This window comes from Echeneis naucrates, chromosome 19, assembly GCF_900963305.1.
Source record: "Echeneis naucrates chromosome 19, fEcheNa1.1, whole genome shotgun sequence".
NCBI lineage: Eukaryota > Metazoa > Chordata > Actinopteri > Carangiformes > Echeneidae > Echeneis > Echeneis naucrates.
The window spans coordinates 7,660,897-7,680,576 of record NC_042529.1 but is presented as its reverse complement, the minus strand read 5'-3'; the positions used below and the strand labels follow the sequence as shown (position 1 = coordinate 7,680,576).

Here is a 19,680-nt window from a genome sequence, read left to right as displayed (position 1 = left end):
TGTGTCGGATCTTACACCCCCGCACTGCTTCTGTCTGCGTGCGTGCGCGTGCGTATGCGTGTGTGAGACAGAGCAGAGGACGAACACGGGAGGAGAGTGGAGTGGAAATGCTCCATCGGTGCGCTTCTTCGTGCCCCACTTGAGGTTTTTAAATCGGTCAAAGCTCCGGCGGACCCGGCTGGATGTGGTTTTAGTTTGCCGGACTCAGACCCAGAGTTGGATTCTCCCTGTTGGATCTACAGGATGCATCATCACTTGAACCCGCATTATGTGCAACCTGAAGAAAAGTGGATCTTTGTGACAAGTTCTCCTCACGTTTTATTTTAATCCTCATCAGAAGCACATAAGAAAAACATCCGAGCGCAATGATTTTAACAACTTTTGTCATTTTTTTGTCCTTCGTGGGTAAGTGATCATCAATCTGTTGAATTTCTGTAATGTTTAAACTGCTCCTGTTTCAGTATAGTTTAATAAAAGGAAATGGCGCAAATGGGAAAAGAGACTAATTTGAACAACAGGGGTTCCGGAAGTTTTTCTAATGCATCTGTACGAATTTACCAAAAATATGAAAGGGGAAGTAAAATGATTGAGTAATCATTCAGACACGTCCTGACTTCACTTGTTCTGGCTCCCAGGCTCAGTGTTCACCTTGAAGGGTGAGAGCAGCGCAGCCTCCCGGTCCGGCCGCCTGGACTGTGTGAAGGCCAGTGAGCAGTGTCTGAAGGAGTACTCCTGCAGCGCCAAGTACCGGACCATGAGGCAGTGTGTGGCCGGCAGGGAGAGCAACTTCAGCGCGGTCACCGGTCCGGAGGCGCAGGGCGAGTGCCGCAGCGCCATAGATGCCATGAAGCAGAGCCCTTTGTACAACTGTCGGTGCAGGCGAGGCATGAAGAAGGAGAAGAACTGTCTCCGGATCTTTTGGAGCATATTTCAGAGCTTACAGGGTATGAAACGCCCCACAGCGAACTAGGATTCATTATTTGGCTGATTGATAAGTTCAAACTAAAAATATATGTAAAAGTAGTATTTGGATCCTAAGTGTCCTGAGCACAAGTGCAGGCAAATGGCCTCTGTCGCTGTTATGTACAGTTTTATGAGCATTATCACTGATCCATTCATGTTTATCAAGCACCATTTCTGTGCTGGAGTTGGCCAAGGTGGAGCTATTTGACTAAGTAGTTGTCCATTATTATGCAAGTTCAAGTGAAAGTCCATCAGCTAATGCAGTGGAGTTAAAAATACAAATTTATATGTTTGGAACAGTGAAGCAGCTTAAAAGGTCCTAAAATTTTAATGACATTCATTCACCATTTTTTATCCTGAACAGGTCCATGTCTTCCTGTAAATCTTAGTCCCATTGTGTGCTTTTATAATTAAAAAAAAATATATATATATACAGTCACCACAGTGTAGCAGATTTATTACAGCAACACGCCATGTTACAGCCTGTTTTCAAATGTGTAAACAACTAAAGATAATTGCATTTGTTACACATCACAACATGTGATCAACCTCCCTCACTTGTTCTAGACGTGATTATTTTACATACAGGTACAGAAAGTAAGTGCTTGTGTAGTATCAGCATGTGTGATTAAAAGGGACTACTCAGTTACCCTTCGGTATGTTTTATAATGTTAACGACAATAAGATAATCTGCCACCCATGCACAGCATTAACCATTATTGTTTTGCTCTTGCAGGAAATGATTTGCTGGAATATTCTCCATATGAACCAGTCAATAGCCGGCTCTCAGAAATTTTCCGCCTGGCCCCCATTATAGCAGGTAAGAAGCTGCTTTTACATTGCTGGCATTCCTCAGGTTTTTGTTTTGATATTGTGCAAAGTTACATCACTTGTGTACTGCAATTAGCATTCAGTTATGCTTTGAACTCAGTTGAAGTCCCCACACCACCACTAAACCACCAACACTGTTTAACAACCAATCTTTGCTACAGCTGTCTGGTTTTAGGCTGCAGCTTTCAACGCCCATTATCCATCACAAAAGCTTTTATTTGCTACGGTGACCCAACATACACAAAGCAGAGTGATTTAGTATATTTCAGCTCTCAAAGATGAAAGGGCTGCGTGTCATCACAGTATTAATGCTGGAAGTAGTATTTATGTGCTAGTTTTGAATTAATCATCCTTTTAGAGTAGAGGCTGTGTAGTGTGAGACCCAGTAGAGCTGAATGTCCAAAGTAAAAAAAAGACTGAACACCACAAATGGTTTGTCGTGACACAAATGTCCTCAAATATCAATGCAGTACAGGTGAACTTGGAACCAAGCACCTAGGCAGGCCTATATTCAGATTTGCTGAGATCTCTCACACACACACAAGCAATTAACCATCTGTCTGCGTTCAATGGCTGATAAAACAAGGGCCATGTGTGTGTTTGTACGTGTGTGTGTGTGTGAGACATGAGCAGCACTCACTGGCACTCTTCAATGCTGAGCTTTCTGGCTGGATGAGGTGGTCTGCTGCACTGGCCAGCAACCGTTTCAGTGAAGGGAAAAAAAAAAAAACAAAAAAAAACAATCATTCTCTTCACATACTCTTCTTAACCCCCCTCCCCATCTCACTCCCTAGCACTTGCTGTGATTGAATCCACTTAGCGTATCACAATGGCTGTGCTCCATACACAATGACATCATAAAGACGTGTATTTCAGAGAGTAAAGAAAATTTAGTAGAATATTGTTTTTCCTGCACTTATACTTCAGAGGGAGGTCTAGAAAAGTGATGTGTGAAAACATCTTCTGATGCTGTTGTAAACATTGTCAATGTTGTTTCCGGGCACATTGGGCATCATTTCAGGTCTTTCAAGAGCCCCCTCCCCACAACCACCAGCTGTCTACGGGACCCAGGAAATAATACTTATTAAACTGGCAAAAAAAAGAAGTTGCTTTGTACCTAGCCCTGCAAATGTTTTTTTTTTTTCCCTGCAGCACTGGTGAACAATAAATAAATAGATTGTACTACATTGATGGGGGAAAAAAGAGAAAAGACTAGCTAAGGCTTTAGGATCAGCCAGCAAATCCTCAACATCCAACCACTACTAAAAGACTTGTCCCACTCCGGGTTTTCCTTCCACAGCTATGAATGGATCAACTGCCTGGGTCTTTCATGATACATTCCTGCCCTTCCTTGCTGTCGTGGATGTCAATCTTCATCTGGTGTTCATGTGAGGGGCAGGGGCAGGGCATTTCCACATTCTCATTGACATCCGTTTTGGCCACCTCTGCATACTTAGATTCTTCCTTATCTGCTCCTCATAGCATTTTAATCCTCTTCTCAATTTTGGAAAGTAAGCTGGTGGGTTTGTTGCCACTTCTACATCATGTAACACCAGTTGAGGATTTCGACAGCCCCGGTTATTTGCAAAAGGTGGGAGCTTGCCCTCCTCTCTAAAACCTTTACTGTTGTCATAAACCAAGAGGCCAAAGATCCTTGGGAGGTTTTAATACTGTCATATCCAGCCTTTTAACTTTGAAAAGGCCTGATCTGTCCACTTGCTTCAACAATTCATCTCGGCCTGAGCCGACCCTTAGGCGATGTTTGAACTGGATTTCTCTGAGATAGTGGGAATAGCTGTTTCCACAGTAAAACTAGTTCACCACTTTTCTTCTCTTGAGCGCCATTAATCTTGACTTAGCCAGGTATAGTGGAAGCTCATTCCATTTGTCCATTAGTTTGATGCTAGTGAAAACAGGGTCAGTGGTTTTTATGCTCTACGGATGTATGATTTAGTTGTCCTAATAGCTGGAAATTAGCTCTGCTTTTTAATTTATGGTTCAGCAAAATCTGTGGGCAAAACTTGGTTAGGTGTTCAACAGGTCATTATCAAAATGCAGTTGTTTTCCCCGGCATCTCATAAGCTCTAATTATCAACTCAGGTACGAGCTGAGTCAGTTTAAGATTATGCTGAGGAAGATATTTTTTTCAGCACTCTGCAGGGAGTTTGAGCCTTTATAACCCACACCCCCACTTCTCCACAATCCTTTTCCAGTTACCCAAAAAGACTATGTACCACATCCTCCACCTCTTTCAGCTTCAGCTCTGATTTGTCAGACTGCTTGTTTGGCTCAGATGAGGCCACCCAGCCTTTGTATTGTGGCAGATGTTGGTTCTGGCTTCCATCACAGCACATCCTACCGCGGCAAGTGTTAATTTCATCTTCAGAGCACCACAGCTTGCCATTTTGCTTTTTTCCCCCCAAACTTCTTGTGAACATGGGAAGGGACTGGCACATTGTCAACTGAGTTAGGGCAGAGTGCCTGCCTGAGCTCAGATTTTCACCTCAGAATTTTAGATTTTCAGTCTTTTGGCTACTTTGCTTTCCAGTTTTCCAAATTTCTCAGCAGCAAGGTTGATCAGAGGGGATGTTATATACATTTTTCTTTGCCATCAAGCATAGAGCTGATCCATATCTTGGACAAACTGCCTCCACACAGAAGTGGAGTTGGATGCCGGCCACCTGATTTGTCTTGTCCCAAGCTAGATGCTGGGCCACAAATTGATGATCCAGGAAGATGTTCTGGCAAGACTGCGTACTACGTGGACTCTGCTACAGACTGGCAGTTCATTTAGGATTAATGGATCTTAAGAGTGTCGTGTGTCTAGAAAGTTAAAACTGAAAAAGGATTCATGAGGTTTTAAGAAAATGTGATTACTAGTGGAAGAAAACAGGGAATATTAAAAGGCTAAGTACAAAATACAACTTGAATTGTTAGGGTTATTTTTCAGCAATAATAGCCTTTGCTTGATGTAGCCTAAATGGGTGATCAGATCCCAAAAAATCTCAAAGAACACTCTTCTGTTCAAGTCAGAGACCTGACAGGTCAAATTACATTTCATCAATATCACGTTCTATTATAAAAAAGGAAAATGATTACCTACATTATACAAGAAAGACAAATGGAGTGAAGAGATGGGGGCAGACCTAAGTAGTCAGTTTAAGGTATATATCAGTATGAAGCCAAACAGGCCTGAGAGAGCGAGGAGGAGGGGGAGGAGAGGGAAGAGGAGGGGGGGAGGGAGAGGGAAAAAAAAAAAAAAAAAATCACTTAATGGGTTAGATATCAGGAATCCATTTGCCATAAGTGACCTCATTTCTGTGTGCAAGTAAGAAAGGCCTTGGGCAAACCACAGTGTAAAATAACGCTTACATGAGCCAGTATATAATGATATAGTGCATCCCATGGGTCAACTATCAGATGTCCACACACAAGACATACTTGCGTATTCAATACATTCATATCCTAAATGGGTTTCATGAAATTTATTTATTTAAAAAAGAAAAACATGACTTCCTTTAGATATTCCTGTAGACTGGAAAGCAACAAGAAATCAGGAATAGTCTGCAGCCATGCTCGCAGCTCTGAGAGACTATTTTCAGGCACAGAAAGTTTTTGAGCTAATGCTAACAGAGGCAAGCAAACAGGCTCTTAACAGGCTGTTATTTAGTGCATATGATGTTTACCTTATATAAGATCTTAACTGAGCGTCGTAATTTTTCCAAATGAAAAAAGCAAAGTCAACGGATCAATCACCACGGTGATTACAATTAATCCGATGGAACAAATAAATTACAATCAGACCATGGAGTCATGCCACTAACACGACTGGTTCAATACCCCAATCATCATGCTGGACCATTAGTATGTGTTTTTAGGACTACCTTCACTGGGAGACTTTCCTCATTTATGGTTCCAGCAACTTATAACACGATCGATTCAAACTAAAAGGGGAGCCAATAACTGCAAAAATATAGTCGCCGGGAACAGCTGAAATTAAATCCTGCATCATTTATAAAAATCAATGAACAGGTGCCTTTCAGAGTTGTAACATAATGCTGTTGTGGAGACAGGGAGAGTAGTGGGGCGAAAGAATTGCCTTTTCCAAAAGAAAAATAGACCCTCTTCATTACTATAGCAGGGATTGTTTCAGTATATCGGCTTGTAAAATCTCATTCTGAATTTTTAACACGCAAGATTGTTTTTTAGAGATGTACTGATGTCCTTATCCACCTTATTTGAGAGGAGATTCCAAGTAAGGATTACTGGAGCTGAATACATTACATATAAGAATGAGGAGGGGAACGCATTTCCTTCTGCCCATATCCATCCATATAGATATCTATAGATCTATCTATATATAGATTGATATACAGAGATATAAAATATATATCAAGTCTTTATATTTGCATTTAATCTTTAAATATTTGAGTGGAAATCAGCAATGCGTCTATGCACAGACATCTCTTGGACATTTATGTATCTAAGCTGTACCCACTAGAAATTAAAGGCGTTAACCATGTAAATGTTTTCAGTTTCAGCATGACAAACGTCAAAAGTTTTCAAAAAACAATTACTCAATTTACATACAAGAAGTCTCACACACAGAGGAAATGTCTCTAGTACTCATCCCACCACTGAGACAAGTATCTTTCCCCATAGCTCATCAGTAGTCTTACAGAGAATTGAGTCAGTGAACAAGAGATGAGGCTTAACATGACTATTTTCCATTGCAGAGATCTCAAGAATAGTTCAGTGGGTCTCACTGCCTGAAGCAACAGATTAATCCTCGGCAGCCTTTGTCATCTGCCATGGGCCCAGCCTGCCTGTGAACTGCGCGTGTATGAGCAAACTGCTACATCTGAACATCAGAATGGCCATCAGTACATGAAACACTTTAAATTTGCTGATCCTTGTTACACAAAACTGCTTTTCCCAGTATCAGCAAATCATCTTAAGCCATTTCCTTTCACATGCTTCTCCTTTGTTTTTGTTCTGCCGCTTTGTAGCCACAGAATAACACAATTTATTCCAACTGAGTTAGCCAGAGGGAGCTCAAAACCCAAAAGCAAATGCAAGTTGTGGATTATACATTTGAAATTCACTTATATATTGAGTAATCAAATCTCAAAACCTCAGCATTCAGCAGCATGAAGTGAAGCTGAGAAAACTTTCTGAGTTGGGCCATCCCCATAAGAAGTTTGTTTTATATAACTTGAGATATCTGAACACTGCAGAAAACTGGTGGAGATGTGCATGCAGAGTGAGAAAGCACAGGGTGTGAACACAATAATGCCACTAATTGTCTTAATTGTCTTAAAGTCTTACTTGCTTCTCTACTGACGTCTGACACTTTGAATCAGCTATATCATGAATAATAGTATGGATCATGCAAAGACCACTATTAAGTAAATATTATCAGAGACAGTTTCAATCATTCACACACACACACACACACACACTAGTCTTAATATAATTTAAACTTTTCGGGCCCCACATGTGTAGTAAAACAAGGCCAATACTCAAACACACTCACTCGCATACTGACTACTCCCAGCATTTCCTACCACTGACACATAAATGTTGCTGGAAGATGAAGGCTCAGTAAAGCAGCTTGGGGAGAGCAAATTCTTCACCAAGATGAGTGTACCTGATGGCTTAGCCATGACAAGTTGTGTGCAGGAAGCCAAGTGGATATGCAATCATGAGTGATGCGGGCAACGGATAATCGCGGCTTTGAGATAAGCAAATGAAACCCTGTAGGCTGCAGGTGACGCTAGATAATGTTTTTGGTCAGGCATGAAATTATTTGATGCAAGCTAACCACACCCTGCACCCGTATGCCAGAAAAATGTATGTACACAACATTCATAATCACTCACACTGACGTGACTTGTGTGCATTACTGCTAAATGGAGAAGCCCATCTGTATACAAATTGACAGCACAGCATCCTAAGCAGTGGCAGGGACATACATGTTCTCAAAATGTAAAAATATGTTTGTGCCACAGGCTTTCCATATACCTGCATGATACACACAGGTGCATAAATACACATTCATGGTTTTAACTACTACTGTAATGCCTGAAAAGTAGGAGGTGAGAAGGAAAAGTAAGAAATTCCCCAACAGTAATAATTGGCAACTGCTGATGGGAAGACAGAACATTTTTATGTTGTGATACAGCCATATTTCTGATTGATTGGCCAAATGGAATCTCCTTTCGTCTGAAAAACAGAAAGCAAAAATGCCCCGGGGCTACCACATCTCTGACTACTGTGCTCCAATGGCAGGTGCAACCAAAGAGATTTGCACCCCCTTTCCCTGTTCTCACACTAGTGCCATATGTCCAATCCTATTAATTTACCTCATCTTCACAAGCTGTGAGTCAGGAGGAGATGTTAACACATAGTAAGATGGGTCCATGAGAATATGAAAGTTTAAAACGGTAGCTTGGCTTCAAATAGAATGGTGTTTGCATGTTATTGTGAGGACAAATAGTTCAAACATGAACATTTTGAGCAACTCACTTGGGCCATAATGTCTAAATAATGTAATCGCTGCTATCATTGCTGCATCTGTAGGGACCTTCTTTCTCAGCAGAAACATGAATTGAGGTTTTATGGTCCACAGAGTCTTACAGTCCTACATCAGCATTCTTGTGATCTTATATCAGAATCATCCTGAACATGGCAGGCATCAGCAATGCTGCACTTCAACTTTTAAAATCAATGCAGGATGAATTACTGACTGGAGGATTAAAATGGAGGAAAGGAACAGCTTCCACAGCAGGGTCCAAGTGAGATTTTTGCTAATTACGTAGATGTGTTTCCTAAATTGGTCTTGTGTCTGGTCATAAATACCAGGACACTGACATAGATTAAGTAATGCTGGCAGGAAGCCTGAGAGACGGCATGGTGCCATGAAGAAGAAGGTTCTTACCACTGCAGTTTTCTTTCCATTATATGAGATAACAAAGAGGGCACTAAATGGAGGAATAAATGAAGGACTGAATTAAGCAGTAATACGCTGCAAGCACTTTGATTTAGGAATGCAATATAAACAGCAGGAAGAGACTTATATAATTACTTTGTGGTTTTGAAGTTGAATCAAGTATCAAATAATTTAAAAAATGCATCATACAAATACTTTTGGTTGAACTTTGAAGTGGATCTGATACAAGACCTGTTTTAACAGATGATTCTTGAGATTAACGGGGTCACGCTTCTTTGTATTTGAAAAAAAATAAATAAATAAATACATTTTTTTGGACAGGGTAGGATTTTCAGAGTTCTTTGAGCCATTTGTAGACCTGCTTCACTGAAATTAAGTCCTGGAGAAAGATGGTTTTTGAACCAGCTCACCTTCTCTACTGGCCTCAGCCCCCTGTATTTTACTGGTTACAATCCAGGAAATGTTATTTTCTTATTTCATGTCTCATCTGCAAAATGATTATTCAATTAACTAAACCTGAATTCATAAAAACAAAGACTGCTTAAATTTATCAATTGTGGCAACTCAAACTCAAATAAAAATATTCAACATGTAAATATAACAAAATGAACTTAAAGCAAAATGAGATTTGTTTTCCTTAAGATGGCTTTTCCATAGAAAATTATGTCATATGCATGTTGAGGTTTTTCCCCCCCCCATAAAATAAAATTTCTATGACATCTGTATATCAAATTAAATATGATATTTGACTGTGTTTTACAGAAAAACAGACATTAAGAGGATTACAGAAACGCATATAGATTGCTGCATGTGCTATTTCATTTGCGTGTGTTGCATAATGTTGCCATCATCATTTTGAAATGAAGAACAAAGCCCAGACAACTATTAACAACTATCATCACCAGAAACCATCAAAATTTTTTGTGCAACAGAATCACATTTGGTGCCGTTTTGACCTGCTACTCGTCATGTACCCTACAGAATGTGGACATGATGTCCATGATGAAATAATTCCTCAATACTGGAAAAGAATTAGCTAATTAAATTCAAAAGTGTTTGCTGGAAAAGGTTTTTCCATGCCATAGGGTGTTACATCTTTGTGGAGTCACAGTGTGACCTACAGCTTTAACCTTAACTCACACTTGCATGAGTTACGTCCACCCACATTAACAGCCATGTTTCCTCTCAACTTTTCAGAGTACGAATGTGTTATTGCTGTGGTTTCTGCACAACTAATACAAGTATTTTGAGATAGAATTGTCACACCTACGGTCAAAGTGGTACAAATAGCTACTACAGGATCACAGCCCACATCTCTAGGCACTTGTCAGATGTAAGTAATGGGTTTTGTAATGTGTGATTAACCCAAGGTTCAAGAATGTATTCAGATTTAATCATGGCTCATTCTGTGGTGCATAAAAGGGCGCAATGAACTTCAATTCCATTTCAAAAGGCAGAATTACAGAATTCATTCTTCCATGCCAAGGCTGAGGATTCAGTTTGTGTTTCTGTGCAAGAGTCAGTGGAGCAGGAACTCTAACTACAACAAATGAGAAAAATGAGATGTAAGAGTCATTATGTTGGCCACATAACGAATGATTTTGCTGTGATGGAATATAAGGCATACTGGGATGGAAGAAAAGATGCATAGCTTGGTTCACGTAACTCAAGCCAAGGAAAATGCACTGCTTCTAAACTGGTATTTGTGCATTTTCTGGGCTTTCAGTAAGGCTGAGGAAAACTAAATCATCCTTCAGCTACATGTGTAAGATGTAATGAGAAAAACAGCAGGAGCACAGACATACACATAATATGGCTAGTGTAGTTTTTGGTGACACACTGAATGTGGGGTTTAGACTTTTGTCTATGGCAAAGAGATGACATGTCCCTTTGCAGTGCCGGGTGCTCTAACCGTGACAGTCTGTTACGCAAACAGTTGTCTGATCAGAAAGGCCAGACCTAATTAGCTGTGAGAGAGGAATCTGATAAGAAACCCAGAAAACACCGTCAAGCCAGAGAATTTAGAGTTCAAATGTGTCAAAAAGCAATTGCAACAGATGGAGCAACAAATTGCTGCAAAAATTTATATTTTGTATTGATACTGAAATGTGACAGAATTCAGCAAGGCTCAAAGCTTTTCAAGTGCAGTAATTGGTGGGATTGTAGTCTAATTTTGTAATATGTTGGTTTTGAATACATAATAAGATTACTATGGGGCAGTTTTCCAGCTATGCCTCTGGGGTGAAAGCTTATTTCACAACAATAGGAAAAAAGCTTTCATTTTATCTTCTTTGGTGATGTAATATCACACATTTACAAGATAGGTAATGCAATTTCAAAGTTTTCTTTGTACAGTGGATAAAAGTGAAGATGCCCAATTTCTCAGGTCTGATAGAATTTAAGTGTTTTAAATACCCAACAAAAGGCAGCAAATGTAATGGAAGACATATTACATGATGAAAACTAGGATAACTGGTGCAGCATCTCGTGCAAAGAAAATATACCTGCGGTCAAATGACACTCAAGTATATATTGCATTAATAATGCTGAACCAATGATATAGCCTGCACAAGACAGCGGTGATTCTTACATGTGGAAACTATGCTTCTCTCCTCTGTCTTAGTGGAGCCTGCATCCACAAAGGAGAACAACTGTTTGAATGCTGCCAAAGCCTGTAACCTGAATGACACATGCAAGAAGTACCGCTCAGCTTACATCAACCCCTGTACTAGCAGGGTATCTGCCTCAGAAGTGTGCAACAAGCGCAAATGCCACAAAGCTCTACGCCAGTTTTTTGACAAGGTAATTAAAGCATGTTCATTTTAAAAGCTATTTGCATATAGATTTTCTGTGTTCTCTGTTGTTCTTCTGGCACTCAGACCACATCTGCACCAGGTGTCAAAGATCAAAAGGAAAGACACTATTTTAAGTGCAGTTTCATTTTAGGCTGAGTTTCTATCCAGTTCCTATCCAGTTCCTGCTCAAAGGTCTCAGTCACTTGAGCATGGCTTTTAACGTGGGGGGAAGCCACAGTGGAGCTGTGGCCTCAGCTCACATGAAGCCACTAGTTTACATGGTTACTCTTTTACTGGAAGAAGCTGGATTGAAATTTGAAAGAAGAGTTTGCCAAAAATTACTAGATACCTCGTAGAGCGGGGGGAAGCTTTACTCCCTTCAGGCTCTCACACCACCTGTGACAACATGTGTTCTTTCTTCTTTTCTTTCCAAAATTTAGGTGCCAACTAAATACAGCTATGGGATGCTGTTTTGTTCCTGTCCAGCGGGAGATCAGACAGCATGTGCAGAGCGCAGACGACAAACTATTGTACCTGTCTGTTCCTACGAGGATAAGGACAAACCTAACTGTCTGGCTCTTCAGAGCTCATGCAAAACAAATTACATTTGCAGGTAGGAATGCACAGAGGGATCCTCAATACAATCTGTTTTCCAACTTAACTCATATGTATTGTTTTTAAGTGTAATGCAGTTTAGATTAGTTCTGTTTTTACTGCCATAGAAACCAAAATTTCCTAAGAAAGATTCTTCTTACATTTAATGCAAATGCAAATCAACTGTGGATGGAAGATCAGTAGTAATTCAGATGGTCTATTTTAATAGTAAAGGGGTTAGGGGTTAGGGGTTAAACTATATTTTATAGGTTGGGGGAAAATTGTGTTTGTAAATTACCAGAAAGGAATTGATATTTCTAAACGAATTAGTCAGTGGCTTTAAGTTGTTAGACCATTGCTTATAAATGTGAAGGTGCTTGATATCCAATAGCAGCATCAAGCAATTAGAAGCTCTAATTTGTTCTGTTATTCTGATTTCTAGGTCGAGGCTGGCTGACTTTATCAGCAATTGTCAGCCAGAGCCTCGCTCCATATCTGGTTGTCTGAGGGAGAACTACGCTGATTGTCTGTTGTCTTACACAGGTCTTATTGGTAAGTTATTATCTCAATACATTCTTAAAATTAAATGGCTTTAGAAATTGTATTGCTATGCATTGCAAGTAGACCCACAACGGTATGCAAAGTTGTACTATTCATGGTGCCTCTTTTGATTTGCTCTGGCCCTCAATGAAACTAAAATGTCACCCTGATTTAAAAAAAAAAAAAAAAAAAAAAAAAAAAGGGTGTCTGTTATTCCAGTCAGTGAAAATTTGTCTTTTTGCTTCTGAATTTTTGTGTTGACAAAGGCATAAGATTTCTTATAATGTGAATGAAGCTTTCATCAGCTTGACTTTGGTTTTTTCCTAAACCAAAAGCAAATAGAAAGGAGGGAGGAAAGGTAATTTAAGAATTTCATCCAAACTACAGTGGTGATTTTTGAAAATAGTGTCACCATGCACCCATAGAACCCCTGATGTCATACATTAAGAGGTCTGAGGTCAAGACATCAGATCAACTTGGATCAACTGAGATGGTGGTCAATAGCTGCTAATCTGTGGGGTGCACACGTTATCACAGTTCAGAGACCGCGCACCACTGTGCTCATTTCCTTTTGATCAGCCTTTTTCCATCCAGCAGGTTTCATTATGATGTCCCACTGAGTTTCTGTAATGAGATTTGAATGCGGGCCAACACTGACCAATTGTAAAAACTCAACAGGCAGACATTTTAATCTCCACTATTATATTCTACTTCACATAGGTTACACCCTCTAATGGGTCTCCCTGGTTTAACTACTTATCTCTGACACTGTGCACAAAAATCTGCATGTATTTGCATGACTAATAAGTATGGACCTACTCAGCCTCATGATCCCTCCAAAAAGCAAACCTCTTTGTTCAGTTGGATGACAACACAGCAGAACATCACAGGCTAATGCTGCACAGCCTGCCCCCATTTCTTCGTCACTGTTGACTCCCAGTGTGTAGTAAGCAGCAGCAGCCGCCCTGAAAACACTGAACACTCTCTGGAGCTGTGGCGTGCTACCTTTGTTTCTGTGGATAAAAAGTGCACGTTGTGGAGCAGACATGACCATTGGGCGTGCTTCATAACTAAGGGGGTGCTGTAGAAGTCAGTGAAGTTTACAATTCCCACTAATTAGTAGGTTGTTGTGATGCTGTCAAAGGAAAGACTAATCAATAGGTGTTGTCCCTTATTCTAATGTGGCTGTAAGAGTTATGAAATAGAAATATACTTGTATACAACTTCATAATGATTTCCCCCACAATTCAATACATACATCTGTAGGCTTTGTATGGGGCAATGGCTCCTATAATGATGAAAAAGCTCATATTGATTGCCTGAGCTCAACATTCAAATTCCAGTGTGCAAAGCGACCGAATTAAAGAGTCGTGTTAAAGGGCGCAAACTATAATGAAACAACAGCTACGAAGACTTTAAGTGATTTCTTCTCTTCTACGCTGTAGGTACGGTGATGACACCCAATTATGTGCGAGCTCTTGGTATAAGCTTGTCACCGTGGTGTAACTGCAGCAGCAGCGGGAACAGCAAACCAGACTGTGATAAATTTGCAGCGTTTTTCACCAACAATCGATGCCTACGTGAGTTCCAACATTCAGGCTTTCTGCAGAAAATTATTTCCTGCCAGCTCTGCATTGTTCTTCACTGTTTAAGGTCAAATTGAGCAGACACGCTGTCTGGACTAAAATTGCCCTATCATAATTAAAGAGAGGAAGATAATACCTTGAAAGAAGAAGGGCATCATCTGTATTTTCACAGCAAATATAATTTCTGTTATGAAATGACTTCAACTAATTGTCAGTAATTGTCAATAGGGCAAGCAAGATGTTTTACCTGTAGCTTCCTCAGTGGAACTACATGAGCACTCACAGGTGTAAAGGATGCGAGCTTTGAGTATTTATTTATTTATTTATTTATTTATTTTAATTGCAGCTGGTCACAATTTTTTTTTATCTTTTTAGCTCAATAAAAATCTGTGTGTTGTGGTCCAGCTTGGATTTTGATTTTGATATTGATATTAGTTGTTCCTACAACCAAAAAACATCTGAGCACTTATTTTAGTTTTGGGCTGGGGGAGTGTTACTTCTTATTTGTGTTACTTTGAATTTTGTATAATAGATCCCATAAGCATTGTGTCCCCCGCCCACCAGTGTAATTCACTCATGTCCGAGTATGATTAAGACTTGATCAATACAAAACCCACATTTTGTTTGCTCATGGAGCCGTATCTCAGTTTAAAGGTATATTATAATAATAATAATAAAAAAAAAAAGGAATACATTCGTTTTCCTTTTCCCAGGCAGTTAAGAAGCTCATTTCCGTGTAGCTTTGTGATTCATAGTTATTGAAGGCAGAAACTGCTTTTAAAAAAGGCTCTTGAGAAAGACATGTCATTTATTTTCCTCCCCAATTATCTAAAGTATCAATTATACAAAGCTTTTAGTTGGACATCACAGAATTTTTTGGGCTATTTTAAAAGGCAAAGATGTAAGAAGCCTGTTAACTTGTTAGTGCAGACTATTAAAAAAAATAAATACATAAATAAAAAAAATACAGGACAATCGGAGGTGGTTAATGCTTATTACATGTATTTTGAATGTATGTAGATATTTTTTCCACTTGTGGTTATTCTCCTGACATATTTCATTGAGCTATATTCTATCCTAACCCTAATAAAGCCTAAATACCGCACATGTCAATCAATCATGTCACCAGTCAACATACTCTTTACTTGCAGGTAATGCCATCCAGGCTTTTGGTAACGGCACTGATGTTGGAGTTTGGCAGCCCCAACCTCCAATTCAACCAACTGTGGTTGAATTTAGCATCAACCGGAGGGGTAAAGAGCAAACTAGTAATTCTCTGGATGCACTGACACAAATGACCAAACTACATTCGGATGGAGACTCTTTATATCACATCTGTGGGACTTTACAGGTGAGGGATTTCAATGTAAAGTGTTTCAAAAGGTGGAGTTTCTATGTTAAGAAACAGGCTGCATCTTCTTTTCTGGCTTACAATACAGTGATTATTACCCAAAATTAAAAATTCTAAACCATAAAGAAAAATAAATAAATAGAACAGGGAAGTGGAGAGAAAAATTAATGCATAATTTTGATAATGTTAAAAATGTCACAAACTGCACGCATCTGTGTGTAAAATACAAACCATTCTTGCTTTCAATTTTCAAAACTGCTAAGTATTTATTACTCTGTACTCAGCCAGTTTCTGTGCCTGTTGTCTATACCAAGAAAAGCTTTCACAAAAAGGTAGTTATAGGTAAAGCAAAAGGGCAAACAAGAAGTCCACAATAATGTGGCCTTCCGGCCTAATTTGGAGATATCGGACACCTTAAAACTTAGTGGGGGGGTGCCTAAAACCAAACCGAGGCTTAAACAGCAGACTACTATTACTATTCAAGGTCTCTGAGAGTCAGATGTCTGGCTCTTTCACCTTGATGGATCAGAGATGGTTTTATGATGGCATGCACAGAATCCCCCCTCCTGGGCAGAAAGATGAGACATCGGTGTGGACTCGCAGTTTCCAAAGATGTCATGTCAAAGCTAATTGGTTGCCACAGCAACATCAAAAATGGCCCACAGGGTGGTTTGTCTGTGACTATGACCATGAGTCTATCCATGTGTCTGTTACCACTTTGCAACCTTTTGCAATATAAACACCAACCTTGTCAAGACCTGAAAATACAGCTGATGATAGTTAAATGGCGTAAATCCTAACATGAGACTTTCTACCTCTTACATTTGTCCTTAACATACATCAAGTGAAACTTTAAAAAAAAACAAGTTACCTCCATTTACTTATTTTGGAATATCATTGTTGACCAAATGTTTTAACCGTTGAATCAATTTAGACACTGTACCGGAGATTTTGATTTTCATCGCACAATCTTCCTCATTAGACGACGTGATTTGTATTTCAGAGATTCATCAACCCTTAAAAATTTACGTGACTTTAAAAAAAAATAAATAAATAAAAAATTGTGATGATAAATGCAAATGGCCATTAGTTTTTAAATATCAGTTGCAGTTGTAGCACATCTGTTGGATGTGGTGATTTTGACATTTAAATTGTAAATTACATGTTTTGCTTAAATGCTGCTTTCAGATCTTGCAGCTGCTTTTGGTAGTTTTTAGCCTCACCATCAGAACTGATTTCTGCTGTTCTTTGCTGTAGATAAAAACTATAGGGCCATATTTTTAAATGAGATGATATCATATTACTTTAAGCAAGACAATCTATCATATTGGCTTTTAATAGCGATAATATGATTTATCGCCAGTGAAAACATCCTCCAGGAGGAAAGACCTCCTATAGAGCAATTAATCATTCTTCTCAGAGTCCTGCCTCATAGAATTCTTTCTATTCAGGAACCAATGCATGGAGTGTTTATTATGTTCCCAAACCACTGTAGAGTCACTTTATCATTTATTGGTGTTCATCTCTGTATCTGTGAGAGTGTATTTGTTTGTGTGTGTATGGAAATGCATGGGGGAATTCTTGTGTGGTTGAACGTCTGAGAAAAGTTTTAGGGTATTAAACTGTCATAACCTTCAGCCTGCACTGGGGATCTCAAAGACAAACTTTTACACAAACGCACAGGCATTTGAACCATAGACAAACTGCCCGAGGACAATGATTATACTAAGGGTTTCATGCAGGTCTAGACTGTGGAAATTGGTGGGAACTGAAAGTATTACCATAAATTGTATTGCTCATTTCACAATTGTGGCAAAAGGAGTTTAGGCTAATGTTGTAATAAGTTCGCCCTTGCCATAGTTTGAAGATTATGCCCTTTTTAAACCACAGTTCAACAGATAGGCAAAGACAGAGTCTTCATCCCTCTAAACTGAGACCCAGTAAATAATAGTTAGAGAAGCAGTCAAACTCTATTCACATGTCAAACCTTTTTTACACTACCGTTAGCCAGTGTCTGATCTTTAGAGACAGAGAAACCATGTCAAATCAAAGTTAATGCTTCTCTGTTGTCCAAATTATTTTCTTCCTTCTAGGCCCAAAAACTGGTGTCCAACCAAACTGTGGATACAGCAGTATGTGTGGTAAGATTTACTTCATTCTCTACCCCCTTTTCAAGGTTCCTATTAAAGACAAAATGTTTGGTGAGGCTGATAAGGATAGTGTAAATTTGGTTATTCAAAAGCAAAAAACAAATATTTCACTTGAAATGACAAAGTTTTTATTAATTGTCTCATTTCATTATATAGACTACCTTTTAAAATATTTAAATTTCATTTAGAAATTCTGGCAATCAGCTTTCTTTGGACAAAATTAAAATGTGCATAGAAAGTGGATAGAAAAATGCTAAATATATTAGGAACTCACAAGTCGTTTTCTCTTTTTTGATCTATGGTATTTTGCCCCTCCAGAACCATCAGCTGGATGACGCTAGTGACTCCAATGCTATAGCAAGAAGCTCAGCAGCTGAACTCACCTGCTTACATCCTTCAAGTATGCTCCTTGCACTAGCCATCAGTTTGACACCTACAGTATTATCACTAGAAGGTTTCTACCTTTTGTAGGATGAGGCATATGGATCAACACTCATTTCAAGAAGTGATTCAACTCATGAAGTTTAATTTAGACATTTACCAGGGCAAGACAAAGCTGCGTGGTAGGAAGACTGAGATCATAGACAACAGTGGATTATATCTGAATATATCTATATCTGAAAGAATCCATGTTGACTGTTGCTCTGTTGAAAACAGACCTCCTAAAGCTGGCGCTGAGATATCAGCTCATTTGCCTTCCATGCCTCGTGGGGGCAATTTGATGACTTCAAAAAAAAAAAAAAATTCACATCCAAGCTTAGAAACACTCCACACTTTTTTGGAGTTACACTCTGTGATCAGATAACCATGTGAATTAAATTCGCCACTTGAGAATCTGGAGTCGGTGCACAGCTCACTGAATGGACTGTCAATGTGCTGAACAGTGTTTTAAGGATAAAGTGGATCAGTCTCTGCATATCTGTGCTTCAAGTCATCCTGTTAAACTTGCTTACGTTTAACAAAAAGGAAAACTAGGTGTTGATTTAAAAGCGTTGAGCTATAATGTGTCACTGGACAACTAAATCGCACTATATGGATCAAGATTCATAAAAACCTATCACAAATTTGTTAGAGTATCCACAAAGAACAAAGACATGCCAGGCTAAAATATTTTCTCTTCTACATGTTCCGTATTAGGTATAGATCAGTTTTGTAGCTTGATTTGGTTGTTATGGTGGATTGTGGTTTAATCACATTGCCTGTCAATAGAACATTTTGTACATATGATACATGAAATATGCACTCTATTACAGTTTGCTGTTAGCTTGTAACATACTGTCTGTAATGTTTGAGAGTGTACGTTAATTTCTGGTGACTGAGGCTGCTCAGGTTCATCTAGTGTAGCTCTGAATTAGAAAATGTGATGGGGTATGGTTTTTTTTCCTCACGTGGTTACAGATATGACTGTATTGTGTAATTATATTTTGACGGCAAAGTGCACAATGTTATCTTGAACAGTATTTTTCTTGATGAGTATCAAACTATCTGTAACAGAACAAAGAATTTACAAAAGTGTCTAATGGCTTAAAAAGTCAAATATATCAGTTGGATTGACTCAGATTCTTCAAAACATTTTTTTTATTTTATTATATCATGTTGGAGAGCAGGAGGACAGAAGTTTGGTGAATACTGAATGTGTACATACCCAAATGTAGGACAAATGCCACAAATGCAGTAAATACTGCTCATGCAAATGGAGGAAAAGATGAAAACACTTAGATGATTATTATATACTTAATGACAGCCTAACTATAAAAGCTATTCTAAGAATGTACAACTACCAATGGAAACCAAACATTTCCTTTTGAATGCCCTTATTTTGAAAATGTGTAAAATGTGTTAAAATTATTTCCATGTATGATCCTTATTGACATTCACAAAAATTGATTTGACACATTTGGTTATCTGATTGGGCCTA

At 39.0% G+C, this 19,680-nt stretch overlaps 1 protein-coding gene across 1 annotated transcript; it reads left to right on the top strand.

Annotated features, from left to right (window-relative positions):
- Window positions 1–365: 365 nt before the first annotated feature.
- On the top strand, window positions 366–18,233 carry gfra1b (gdnf family receptor alpha 1b). Its single transcript, XM_029528376.1, has 10 exons — window positions 366–405; window positions 636–944; window positions 1,700–1,783; window positions 11,370–11,548; window positions 11,982–12,154; window positions 12,578–12,687; window positions 14,121–14,255; window positions 15,413–15,612; window positions 17,706–17,753; window positions 18,081–18,233. The coding sequence occupies exons 1-10, from the start codon at window positions 366–368 to the stop codon at window positions 18,231–18,233; spliced, it is 1,431 nt and encodes a 476-aa protein (XP_029384236.1).
- The last annotated feature ends 1,447 nt before the right edge of the window (window positions 18,234–19,680 follow it).